This window comes from Mirounga leonina, unplaced genomic scaffold (assembly GCF_011800145.1).
Source record: "Mirounga leonina isolate KUSES-001 unplaced genomic scaffold, KU_Mleo_1.0 Mir_201, whole genome shotgun sequence".
NCBI lineage: Eukaryota > Metazoa > Chordata > Mammalia > Carnivora > Phocidae > Mirounga > Mirounga leonina.
The window spans coordinates 28506606-28519782 of NW_023270504.1; the positions used below are offsets into that span (position 1 = coordinate 28506606).

The following is a 13177-nucleotide window of genomic DNA, read 5'->3' on the forward strand; positions in this document are numbered from 1 at the left end:
GGGCGTTAAGTGGGAAGAATTTCCAGGGAGATTCTTTGTCCATTTCCTCCAAGTAGACAGAGGGGTCCAAGTTCTGTCTGCCTAGGATGGCCAGGTAAGAATCAGGACCTTTAAAACTCTACACCTGAGGCCCAGAGCCACTCACCATCCTGGGGGCAGGGCCTAGGGCTTCCTAATAGGGTCAGTTTGAGACTTCCTCATTCCCTTTCCCTCTCTAATCTACAGTGTACCTTAGCATAGTGAAGGTCCTAAGAAGTCCTCAAGTACAGAAACCTCTTTCTCAGACTTGCTTGTCCCAGAAATCAGACAGAACAACAGTGTGGGCAGCCCTGCCCTGAGTGAAATGCTGTTATTCAGAGGTCTCTTTCTGAGTCCCACCCGCTTCCTCACACGTTTGGCTATGTCACAAAGGATCACCCACTCTGGGAAGCTTTGATCCCAGAGCCTGTCAAGGTTGTTATCTGGTTTTGTTTTGTTTTAAAAGATTTTAAGTAATCTCTACACCCAACATGGGGCTGAACTCACAACCCTGAAATCAAGTTGGATGCTCTACCGAGCCAGCCAGGCGCCTCAGGATTGTTGTCTGTCATATTCTACTGGCTATTAACTGAAGGATGAAGAATAGTCCTTCACTGCCTCTGGAGTCCAAACATGAGGAAACAAAGGATGATGAAAATGTTTCAGAACTAGATAGAGGTGGTGGTCGTACATCAACGTTAATTGGACTAAATACCACTGCATTGTCCACATTAAAATGGTTAGTTTTCTGTTGTGGGAATTCCACCTCAATAAAAAAAAATACAAAACAACAATTTTATGTGTGAAGCACTGCTGACAGTTGGAACCTATAGCCTTGGGGGAGGGGCACAGGATAGGACCAGTCCTCTCTCCTAGCCAGAGAAGTCTGGAAATTCTTGAAGGTGTTTTTTCCTTGATCGTCCCTCCTCTGAACCACTTTGCGAATCTTTCATTCTTACTTTTGCCTCCCAAATTGGTATATTTAGTGTTATTCATTACATGCTAAACGAGGTTTTATTACCATCCTTAGATTTTATAATTGAGGACAATGGGTGGTGCATTCAAGTTATCGGAGGTTGGCAAGCAGCTGGGGAACTACAGCCAGAAAGTAGCAATAATGATTTCCAGAAAGAGGACAAATTCTCTTACGTAGGATCTCTTTACTTTGGCTTTACTCAGCACTGCCCTTAACCCCTTTTCATTTTGCCTTCTGGTAATAAGGGTCTGAGATGTTCTGCATTTGGAAAGGGAATGGAAGAAACACAGTAGACAGGAAGATGGGAGATTTCACTCTTTTTAAGTGAAATGACATGCACAGTTCCCGCGTTTTATGGTGGTGTGGCTGGTTTGAGTGAAGGAGTCAAGTGCTCTGCTGCTGGTGTAAGGCAGGCAAGGCCAGGCCCCGCAGGGTTCTGTGGACCTCAGAATAGGTCCTAATCTTCTAAGTGGGATAGGAAGTCATTGATAGGGTTTTAAGCACTTGGACAGGAGACCCGGTGGGCGGTGCATGGTGATGTTGGGGAAGAACGGAGATGGGAAAGACTTGGGAGATCAAATTTATAGAACTTGATGTAAGGATCAGCACTAGGACAAGATAAACCTGATCTTAAAATTTCAAAATCTGCAGTAACAGCTAGCAGTATTGGTTGCTACTGGTTTTCTAAGCACATTCTCTCCACCCGGGAGGATTTTGAGTGTTGGTGAGGAAATGTGCAACTGATGAGGCTATGAACTTGAGCGTGGTCCAGAGCAGAGTGAACCGTCTGTTTTGAATCCTCAAGACTTCTGGCCACTTAAACATCTTCACAGTACAGTACAGTGGGCACCGGAAGACTGAACCAAATTTTAGTTCTGGCTCATGGCACCAGCCATGCTATAGGACTTGATGAAATTTTCACACAAATTAGTCTTCCTCAGTAAAAGCATGGAGACATTTCTTCTGGAACTGTTACAGGCATGTGGGTAGGCAGACTACCTCTACCACCTCGCAGAAAGGACAGCTCACACAGGAGGAAGGCTGAGGGCACAGAGAGAGGCTCTAGCCTGCAGCCATGACCATCTGGACAAGACAAAGGAGACTTGCGCCCCTTGGCTTCTCCCAGGGCCCTGAAATGCTATAGGAGCCAAAGGTCAACAAATAGAAAAAAGTACAAGCTCTTTCCTACTAAGGCAAGCTGGAAAGCAGGCCTGCGTGAGCACCCGAGTCCCCTGGCTTGCTGGCGGTTCTCCCGTACCTTCACTGTGTAAAAGGTGTCTGACGGCAGGGTTGCTAACAGGGATTTTTTACCGAGAAAGCTAGATTTGGCTAGATTACTCGCCTCTCCTGGACCGGTTAGGCAGCAGATCAACCTAACCCAAAGACACAAAAGCGGTGCCAGTATTTTACGTGTTTGTATTTGCCTCCTCCTAAGCAGAAATATGAAAACCGCCCAGCTGTGGGCCAGGGGTGCTGGGCACCTATGGGAGGCTGAAGGCATTGCCCAGCTGTGGTCTGTGTGGCACCCAGGGGGAGGCCCTGCGTGCAGGCACCGTGCTCACGGAAGGCTTCATCAGCTGCCGCACCCCAAGCAGGACTGGGGGGGAGGGGAGGACGCTCCCTCAGCTTTGCCCCCCAAGTGTAGCCACCAGGCCCACCCTTTGAGGCCAAACAGAAAAGGGTTGCCCGACACCCAGGTTTTATTTCCACTTTATTGCTCAAGCACAGAACTTGAGGTAAGCCCGGACCTTCAGCAACGTGCAGAGAAGAGGCTGAGGGGGTTGGGGACATGACCTGGCTGAGAAGAGAAACTGATCCAAAGGGAAATACTGGTGGGGGGTTGGGGGGCAGGAGGTGGTCATCAGGACACCAGAAGACATCTCAGCCATACCATCTGGGGTGAGGATGGGAACAAAGAGCAGGAACGGGCACAGCAGTGGTTTGTCCCACGCCCCTAGCACCCACATGGAGGCCACATGTTGGGGAATGGACCGGGAGGAGGGAAGGACGAGGAAAATGGCTGCCCAGGAGTCCCCCCTCTCCACCCTGGTTTCACATCAGACCCCGTGTAGCATCCCTACCACTCACTCCCTTCTACCATTTGAAAAATGGACATAGCGAACAAAAGAAGCAAAATAAATTAACGTTCCGATGAGTGTGCGTGTGGATGGACGTTCATTCACATATAACGGGGGAAGGGGGAAGGGGAGAGGGGGTGACACCACCTAGAACGATCCCCAGCCTATTCCTTTCCCCCTTCCCCCAAAGCCACCATCTAACCAGGTAGAAAAATAAAGGTCTAATTCACTCAAAATCTTCGGTTTTTACAAAACTAACAGGGCGGAGGAGGGGAGGGAGCAGGGGAGGCAGGCAGCCACAGGAGTAGGGCTCGGCAGACTCTACGCTTCTGTCTCCACCCGAGGCTGGCTCCCTGCCACATCATTCTTCTGCTCATCTTTCATCTCTGTGTCCGCAGGATGGTCTCCCGCAGCCATTGCTGCCTTGGCCTGGGAGAGAGGAGAGGAAGGGGATGAGTTCCAGTGCTTATCTGGCCCAGGCCTCTGATGAGCCAGGCGACTTTCACTCCATGTCCCCATGCCCACTTGCCTGCACTGAGCTGGGGCGGGGACTAGCTATATCCCCCGACCACACTGACACCACGTCAGCTCTGTACTGCAAACACTCATCCGCCCAAGTACAAGAGAGATACACGCCAGCTTCTAACAGAATTACACTGGCACAGCCAACTCCCTCTCTGGGTGTGCCTGAAATACACACACACACACAAGTACACGTTTACGAGATCACTTCGTGCAGTACTACTTAGAACTGCACTCGTCTAACACGGTAGTGACTACCACGTGTGCCTCCTGGCCACTTTACAACTAGGTCAAGCTGATGAGATTTTAAGTACAAAATAATACAGTGGATTTCTGAAGACTGACTTAGTCTGAAAAATAAATGCAACTTAAAAACATTACATATGGGCGCCTGGGTGGGTCAGATGGTTAAGCGTCTGCCTTTGGCTCAGGTCATGATCCTGGAGTCCCGGGTTCGAGTCCCGCATCGGGCTCCCTGCTCGGCGGGGAGTCTGCTTCTCCCTCTGACCCTCCCCCCTCTCATGTGCTCTCTCTCTCTTTCTCTCAAATAAATCTTAAAAAAAAAAAAAGATAATGCATCATCTCATTTTTAAAAAAAACAAACATTACATGTTGCAGTATTTAGACACCTTGGGTCAACTAAATATTGAAATTAATCCCACCTGTTTCTGTTCACTTTTCTTAGCATGGCTACTTAGAAAACAAAATCACTGTACAATTTGCATTCGGTTTCTATTCAACAGTGCTGGTTTTGAACACTGGAAGACTTAACAGAGACTAGGAAAAGCGGTAGGATATACGCCTATGATGGAACACCATCAGCACAGTGAAGAACGTGAAAGCTATTTTCTTACATTGTACTTGCAGGGATGATATACGAAGAAAGCATGATGTACAAAAAACCGGTAGAACATGGTGCCTTTTATTAGGGAAGAGGAAGAAAACGGTCTACTTGTGCATGTATGTAATTTAGTGGAACCATCTAAACACTAGTCATATCCAATTGCTTCTGCGTGGTGGGAGAGAGGCTTTTTATTACATACTCTTTTGTGCGGCTTCACTGGAACGATATAATTATATTGCCTATTTATTTATTTATTATTTTATTTTATTATGTTATGTTAGTCACCATACAATACATCATTGGTTTTTGACTATATTGCCTATTTAAACACAGGCTTTTAAGATTTTAAAAAGGAACGGAGAACGGAGTTTGGGAGGCACAACCCAACTCCTGACATCTAGGGTTCGCGAGGGGGTTTTTAGCCCTGATCACAGAGGACCTGTGGCCCTCACGGGTTTTTGCTAAGGGGACGTACGTGTTACTGCTCCAGGGACAAGGGCAGCGTCTGGTGTCCAGGAGTGGCATGCACAACCAGAGGCGAAAAGTGACAACAGCTGGGTCAGGCGCAGGGACAAGGCAGCACCTTTTTCTCGGTCTGTCCCCACCATTCCCTGTCCCGAGCCTTACCTTGCTCTCCTCCTCGGCCAGCCTCTCAAACATGTTGGCGTAGAGCTTCTTCTCCCGCGCAAGCTGCTTGCGGATCCGCTGCTGGCAGACAGCCAGCTGGGCCTTGGCGGCTTTGTTGCTGGGGTAGAGCTGCAGGACCTTCTGGAAGTCGGCCCGTGCCAAGTCAAAGTCATTCACCGCCAGGTGGGCCTCTCCGCGGCGGAAAAGGCCCTTCTCATTGTTGCTGTCCAGTTCCAGGGCCTAAGGACGCAGAGAGGAAGCAATGGGGAGACCTCAGCCCCTGTGGCCTATCTGGCCGAGACAGGGTTCCAAAGGGAGTCCTCAGAAGACCAGGCAGAACACACACCACCAGCTCCACCTCAGGAAGTCGTCTTCGGGCATGAAATGGAAAAGACCAAGGTCTAGGGAGGAACCCCAGTTAGTCCTGGGCTTTCGATGAAAGAGAAAGACCCGCCACAACATTTCCATTCTCTCCAGAATAAAGCAGATCGTCATGAGGGACAGGCCAAGGTGCTTGCTTCTTGAAGCCCTTGCCTCTGGGCTCTTCGTCTCCGGGCTCCCACTGGTTCACCTGCTACCCTATCCCTACCCTAATCACTGAGGCCAAGTTTCGGACCCCCTGGCAGCTCACCCAACCAAGCCTGCGAATGTTGCTCTCGTGCCCTCTTTAGACGGGCCTCACCTTGTTACAGCTTTCAATGGCAGCTGAGAAGGCCTGTAGTTTCAGATGACACATGGCCAGGTTGAGGTGGGAGGCCAGCCGAAGGCCCTGTGCCTTCTGCACGTCCTCATTAGAGAAACTTGACTCATATTCCAGCCAGGATACAATCTTCTTGTACTGCAGTAGAGCTTGCTTGTACTTGCCTTCCTAGAAAGGGAGGGAGGCTCAGGCACGGGGCTCTCATCCTCTGTAGTTATGAGTGACACATGATCCCTGGGCAGGACCAGCCAGCTCCGATACACCAGGTGAAGACTGCAAGTGCTCCCTGTTCCCTCCCTGGGAGTGTCCTCAGGGCCCCAGATGCTGGCTCACCCTGAAGTACACGGTGCCCCGCTCTTTCACTATGGTGCTCTGTTCTAGCTTCTCCTCAGAGTTCATCTCCCAAGAGTCCTTGGCCTGCCATGCCCCAAGGGAGAAACAAAGTCGTCAGCTACCCCAGAGCCACGTTCCAGGACCTGACTTCAGGACAGAGAGGACCTTGAGCAAACTCACCTTCTCAAAACTCTTGAGGTGTATTTCATATTTCAGCTCAGCATTTGGTGGGATCTGGAACTTTTCCTTCCCCACGTTGCCAAAAGCATAGCTGTGGGGTCAAAAAAAAGTAGGTCACCGCAGCCACGCTTAACCTGCTCCAAACTGAAAAGGTTCCCGGTCTGTTTCCTGCGAAGCACCTCCCCATCCCTTGAGACTTGTTTCCTGTTTGGCAAAATCTTCCCTGACCTCTTCACACAATTAGTTGGTCTCTTAGCATCTTCCATACCCTTCTTTTTTTTTTTTTTAAAGATTTTATTTATTTATTTGAGAGAGAGAATGAGAGACAGAGCACAAGAGGGAAGAGGGTCAGAGGGAGAAGCAGACGCCCTGCTGAGCAGGGAGCCCGATGCGGGACTCGATCCCGGGACTCCAGGATCATGACCTGAGCCGAAGGCAGTCGCTTAACCAACCGAGCCACCCAGGCGCCCCCTTCCATATCCTTCTAACTCATACCAACACTGGAATGATTACTAACTTACTAATTACTAAATCTCACTGAACGAGTCCCCACAAGGCGGGAATAATGAGCACCTAGGAATTTTCAGCACGGTGTCTGGCACGTAATAGGTGCGTTTCAATAAATGCCATTAATGACTGAGTATGTTTACTAGCAGACACCAATTCTGACATTGATAGAGGAGGAAATCTGGAGCAGCCATGACTGAAAAGATCAGGCTTTGATTCCAGATGTGGACAGTTGTGACCATAGTCCTAAATACGAAGAGATCGTGTTTGCTGTGCCAGAGTCACGCGGACCACTAATGAGGCTGTGGGCGTGGTGAGCACACACAGAGGAACAGATAAAAAAGGCTAGATACACAACTCATTGTGGACCTGTAGCTCTCGGGGTCACCCGCCTGCACCCATCCCACAAAGTGCCCACTCCTCACCTGGGCTTGAGGTACACAACAGAATGTTCTCCTTTTTCCATGCGCTGAATGGCTTTCTCCAGCCCACAAGGCAGGTCCAGGCTCTCCCCCTCGCCAACCTCAAAGTGGAGCTCCCGCTGGTCAAACATCTGGTCCTTGTAGTATCCTTGCAGTCCAACTAGCAGGAGAAAGAGGCAGCGTGCCTGGGATGTGAGCAGGCAGGGGGCTGAGGAGGGAGGCCACCGGCCTCCCTCCATCACCTCATCACTGCCTGGCCCCAAGGTGCCCTCGTTGTATTCTCAGAGCTGGAGGGATGTTAGGAAGGTACGGTCCCATCCCTCATTTCTCAGACGAGATACTCGGATCAGAAAAGGAGCCACCGAGGGCCTAAGTACCAGAATCGGAATTGAAACCCCGACTGAGAGGTCTCACCCTCCACGATGGCGCCCTCGTTGGGCCTGGCATAGCCTTCACCCCGAGTCCGTATTCTCCGGATGATCCCACCATCTTCTTCTTCTGTCAGGTCCTCTCCCCTGAACTCGAACAACTCCACCTGTGGGATGAGACGCAAGGCGACACGACCCCTTTCAGCATTAGCCCGTCCACAGAAGAGTCCCTGGTCTCTGCCAGACCTGGCCTGAGCACCTGGACAGCCAAACCAAGAGTGGACAAAGTAGCACTTTTGGTAAGTTCTGGGAGCTCTAGTCTCAACTTTGGTAGCGGTGGGCAGGTCGCACACAATTTGTTGACCTCAGGAGATCAATCTATTTACTACCTGCTCCACCCAGGAAGGACACGCTCCAGCCAATCCTTATCCAGCCGTCTCAGAAGGCCAATCTGGTAGGCAGTGGAAAGGACCCAACATTTTTCAACAGTCTCGCAAACATTCTCCAAGTATCCACTAAGGAGGGCTCAGCCATTCTGACACCGAATGGTGTCAAGTTCCACCGCTCAGTGAAGGCTTTCCTCAGCTCCTCGACCCATGGGGGGCATCTCTCCTCTCCTTTGATCCCTAAAGCACCGATATTCTATACTGTTGTTTATAACTATAGATTCTGACTTTCTGACTCCTCTCAGTCAAAATTATAACCAATCTCCGGGCATGGCTCTTGAAATAAAACATGCCTCAACCCTTACCCCGCTTCAAGTCTGAGGAGGGGTTTGTGGCTGTGGCCAACTCTTTCCCCTGCAAAATCTCCACCAGCGGCCATTTTCTGGCAGTAGCAGAGCCAGCTGCCCTCTCCAGGCCCCTTCCTCCCCCTTTGGCCAGGCCCTTAGCCTTGGCTACATTGTCTCCAAGCGGCAGGAAGCGATGGAGGGCAGCCAGGCCCTGGGCTGAGATCAGACTGGCTCTTTGCCTTGCTCTCTGTGCCTGGACACTCACCTCAAACACAAGCGTGGCACTGGGGGGGATTTTTGGAGGGCTGCCTGCCGAACCGTAGGCATACTCTGGTTTGCAGGTGATGTGGCACACTTCTCCCACCTTCATGGTTGCTACAGCAATGTCCCAAGCCTTAATGACCTCCCCTGTAGGTACAGAAAGCAAACAGGTCCTCCTTGGCAGGGATCTGACCCTGGGCTTAAACAGTGGCTCCAGAGACCTTTATTACACCATGCCCATCGGGAAGCTATACACTCTTCAGAAATGAGACCAGGGAGGTAGAGAACCTGGTTGCAGTAATCACGGCCAGGTCTCAGACCTCTTTAAAAAAAAAAAAAAATCACTCAACTCTGGAACAAAGGAGTTCAAGAAACACGGCAATCCACCCCCGAAGAGGAACTGAGGTGTTCAGAGGTGATCGGGGAAGGTGAGATAGAGATCAACACGGTTCCAGGAGAGAAGAAAAAAGAGCTAACTAGACCATTCCTCCTTACACTGCTGAGAGTATGGCTTTTGCTTGTGACAGCTTATACCCTCGTCAGAACTGATGCTACCAACCCACTAACCATGCGCCTACCTTTGCCCAGGTCAAAACAGAATTTGTCCTTGCGGTCCAGACTGGAGTCAAACTTGGTGCCATCTAACAGCCAGCCAGTGTAGTGGACAAAGACGCGGTCCCCAATCATAGGCATCTCCGTGCCCGTGCCCTCTCGCTTGATGACCTGGGAGGAAGGCAGAGAAGGTGAGGACCCAGGTGTGGGGGCAGAAGAGGCACCAAAGCTGCCTACACACCTCTGATGGAAACATAGAGGGACTCTCTGTCTTCTTGGAAGCAAAGGGCCCAAGCCTCAAATGATTCCCACATGAGGTTTGGCTAGACGCCAACGGACACCCCCACTGACCACGCCCCTCCCTCTTTCTTGAGGTGCAACAGGACTTGGTTTGAAAACTAGAGACAAAAGACCCGAGTTCAAGTTTTTGCTGTATGATCTTATGCAAGTCAAACTCTTCTAGACCTTATTTATAAACTAGTGATAATCATCCCTATCATGGTTGAAGAATTAAACTGGTAGGAAGTTGAAGATGATTATTATCAGCAGCAAAGGGGGAAGCACTTATGCTAGGTTTCCTCATTCTTCCTAAGTGCCAGTGGTCATCAGATCTGGGTCTGGTTTGTGGGTAACAGAAAAATAAATATGAATAACAGAATATCAGCAGTCCAAAAGAGGTGAAGAAAATATCAGGTCACTGATGAGCACAGGGGTGCTCACTCAGGCCCTAAACTCTGACTTGGGACCCGAACATTCCTGACTGATAGGCTAGTGAAGTCTTTTATTTGAGGGCTGGAGCATTTCTCAGGAACTTAAACAAGCTCTGCTTCTCTTCTTAACATTTATAAAAGGTGACAAGGAGACTCCGTGGGTCACGTGGTAGGTATGAGGTTACCTTCTAAGGGTAAGCCTGCATAACAATGCACAGACGACTCGAGGAGTAGAAAGGCAAAGGGGAAGGAGTGGAAGATAAAAGGGGAAAAGACCCTTCTGGGAATAATAACCTTGTAGAAACCACCAGGGCGCTGGAGAGATTAGGGGAAGCCACATGCCCACTGGAAGAACAGCTTAAGATGCCAAGATCTGGGGCAAAACCAGGAGCGTTTCTGGACCAGATAAGGGCTCCCCGAGGTCTCTAGCTTTGCCCAGGCCTCACACACACACGTGTGGAACGGAAGAGTGGAAAGCCAGGGTGAAGAGAAACACTAGATGAGGAGGAGACATGAAATCCAGGCTAGGATTTCGCCATCCTGTACTCGGCAGAACCTGCTCTGAAGCACCATCAGTCGTCCCGACCCAGATCAAGATGCCCTGCCCCCTGATGCTGGACCCTTCCCCCAGGCTCCTCCGAGGCTCCCAGCAAAGCACCTCCTCCGGGCCCCACACCCTTTGCCCCAACTCACGAGGGGGAGGGCGAGGTGGGAGGGGAACTACAGGTCCCGGCATGCACCGCTCCCTGGTTTTCCCGGGGCCACGGGGGGAGGGGGAAGGGGGCCAACATGGCTGAGCGGGTGACCTAACTGGGTCCACCCAGCCTTTAGGAAGGGGGTAACCAAGGGGACGGAGGGCGCCAGAACCTCTCCCGCGGCCAGGCCCCGGGCGCCAAGTCGTACAAAGGCCTCTGGGCCAGGAAATCACTCTGGTGACCCGTTTCGGGTCCTAGCTAATGTTAACTGCCCGGGGAAGCCGAGATCTCACAGCACCGCCGGCTAAGGCGACCAGGGACTTGCCGGCTGCGGCCGGCGGGGAGGGCGCTGGCGGCCTGGCCGGGGTCGCGGGGTCCGGGAGAGGTGAAGTGAGGGAGAGGCGGCGTCGGGGCGGGAGCGGGAGCGGGCGCGGGAGCGGGCCGGCTGTGGCCCGGGTGCACGCCGCCCGGGGCCCCCTAGCTGCAGCTCGCGCGCAGCGGTGCGGCCCCGCCCCTCCCTCCGCGCTGCACCGCGCACGCCGGAGTTGGCGCTGCAGTCCCGAGCCCGGGCGCCGCAAGGGCTGGGGGGCCCGGGGCCTCACCCGGACCGCGGGTTCCCCAGGGGGCCAGAGACTGGCCGTGGGGAGGCCGGCGCACCTAGGCCACCCCCTGCGAGCGTGGGGCGGCCCTCCCACCGCCGAACAACGCAGCCGGGTCCAGGATGGCGATGCAACCGGCCGCCGGCCGCACGCCCGGCTCAACGACCCGCCCGGACGCTGCAGAGGCGGCCCGGGCCTCCCCAGCTCGGCGGGAGGCCGGCTGCGATAGGCGCCTGCGCCGCCGCCCCTTACCTTCAGCACGCCTTCGTCTTGTTTGGGGCTGATGTCCACCCCCTCGAGGGGCAGCGGCGCCGACTGCGCCCCGCTCTCGGCCGCCTTCATCTCCTCGGCGGTCATCGCCGCTCGGTGCGCTGTTTACTCCGGGAGCCAGGCACTGGGCGCAAGCCAAGCCCTCTCAGCCGGGCCTCTCTGCACGGGTGTGCGGGCGGGAAGGAACTGGCGGCAGCGCCCCAGCTGCGAACCGGCCGAAGGCTCGAGCACCTCTGACTCCCAGCGCGCTCGCAGCCCGCGGCGGATTGGGCGCGGGAGCCGGAGTAGGTGGGTAATGAGCGGCCGCGGGGAGCGATTGGTCCCACCCCGCAGCGGAGGGAGGGGCTGGGAGGAGCTGGAGTGGGAGCGAGGGACGGAGGGGGAGGGGGCGGAGAACTTTCTAGAGACGGCGGCCGGTAAGCCAGTTAGGGCTTGAGTGCTAAGGGTGTGTATATGAACGTGTGTCTGCGTTTTGTTTTGTTTGGGCGGCGGGTTCATTTCTCCTTCTGGCTGCCTGGCCTCCCTCCTCCCACTCCTGGGACCCTCGGACTCTGGGGCTTTCCCCCGCTCACCCCCTCCCCAACCCCCAGCGTCCTTCCCGAGCCGTCCCCCGCCCGTTTCCCGGTCTAACCGGATTCTTCCAGATCCTTCTCCATCCCCCTACATCACTCCAGTACCGAGTTGGCCAGCCGCACCAGATCCGCCCTATATATTGCAGCCTGCAGCGTGGTTTGCTTAGAGCAGGGTAGCCGGAGGTGAGCGGCAGCGCGTTGCGCTTCCCGCACCCGAGACGCGCATTTTTATAAAAGCCGGTCGTCGTCGCAGACGGCATGGCCTCCCCATGTTTACTTAACGTATATATACTTAACGAATTGGGGAGCGAGAAGGAAAGGGGAGTCAGGTGGGGAGTAGCCCCAGTGCACAGAATCGGGGAAAGCTACCTTGATTTCCCCCGAGCCGGGAACACGTGCCGCCTGTAGCTCTTTAAAATGCTAGGGGCAGCCGATTTGCAAGAAAGGACCCGCTGAGCTAAGGACTCTTTAAATGGGGCGCATATTAAAGGGACCTTCCCCGGCAATAGTAAAACGACCGTTTAGATTAATATTCAAGAATAAAAATGATTTGAAGTCACGAAAAAAGTCATTCCATTTTACCAAAGACCCACGGGAAAGAATATTTGGTTCTCAAGTGTTTATCGACTGCCTGTGGAGAGGATCTGTGCAGCAAGTCAGTTCTGCAGCCCCTAGTTAACCTAAACAAATAGTCTTTGACAAAAAAGAACCATCTAGAGAGTGTTGATTTTGCTCAGCACTCAACCCCAGTTTAACATAGTGCCTGGTGAGTGGTATCAAAGTTATTGGCTGCATAAATTTGTATTCCAGTAATCTTTCTTCTGGAGTCCCCGCTATGTGCCTGGCACTGTGCTGTTGTATGCAAGCTGTCCCATTTTGGTACATAATTTACCCTATTATAGGTGAAATTGCAATACCCTAACGTAATTTGATCGTTGATTATAGTTCTTTCTGATGGAGCCTAACGGGAAGGGGATGCGGAAGAAATAAAACCGTTTCCTCCAGCCATTTACAGCAAATGACTTTAGCCACAACTAACACATGTCTCATTGGATGACTGGGGATGCCCTTAGAGGGTATGAGGGGATAAATCTATTTCTTTTTTTTTTTAAGAGATTTCATTTTATTTTATCTTATTTAAAGATTTTATTTATTTGACAGAGAGCACAAGAAGGAGGAGTGGCAGGCAGAGGGAGAAGCAGGCTCCCCG

At 52.4% G+C, this 13177-nt stretch overlaps 1 protein-coding gene across 2 annotated transcripts; it reads right to left on the reverse strand.

Annotated features, from left to right (window-relative positions):
* Nucleotides 1-2688: 2688 nt before the first annotated feature.
* Nucleotides 2689-11657, reverse strand: FKBP4 (FKBP prolyl isomerase 4). 2 transcript variants are annotated; one of them, XM_035028477.1, is made up of 10 exons: nt 11378-11657; nt 9148-9292; nt 8574-8716; nt 7622-7742; nt 7211-7367; nt 6279-6369; nt 6099-6182; nt 5748-5933; nt 5066-5305; nt 2689-3501 (listed from the first exon to the last, which is right to left on the reverse strand). In XM_035028477.1, the coding sequence occupies exons 1-10, from the start codon at nt 11480-11482 to the stop codon at nt 3394-3396; spliced, it is 1380 nt and encodes a 459-aa protein (XP_034884368.1). In that variant the 5' UTR covers nt 11483-11657; the 3' UTR covers nt 2689-3393. The 2 variants fall into 2 exon arrangements, with proteins under 2 accessions (XP_034884368.1, XP_034884369.1); XM_035028478.1 differs by lacking the exon at nt 6099-6182.
* Between the last annotated feature and the right edge of the window lie 1520 nt (nt 11658-13177).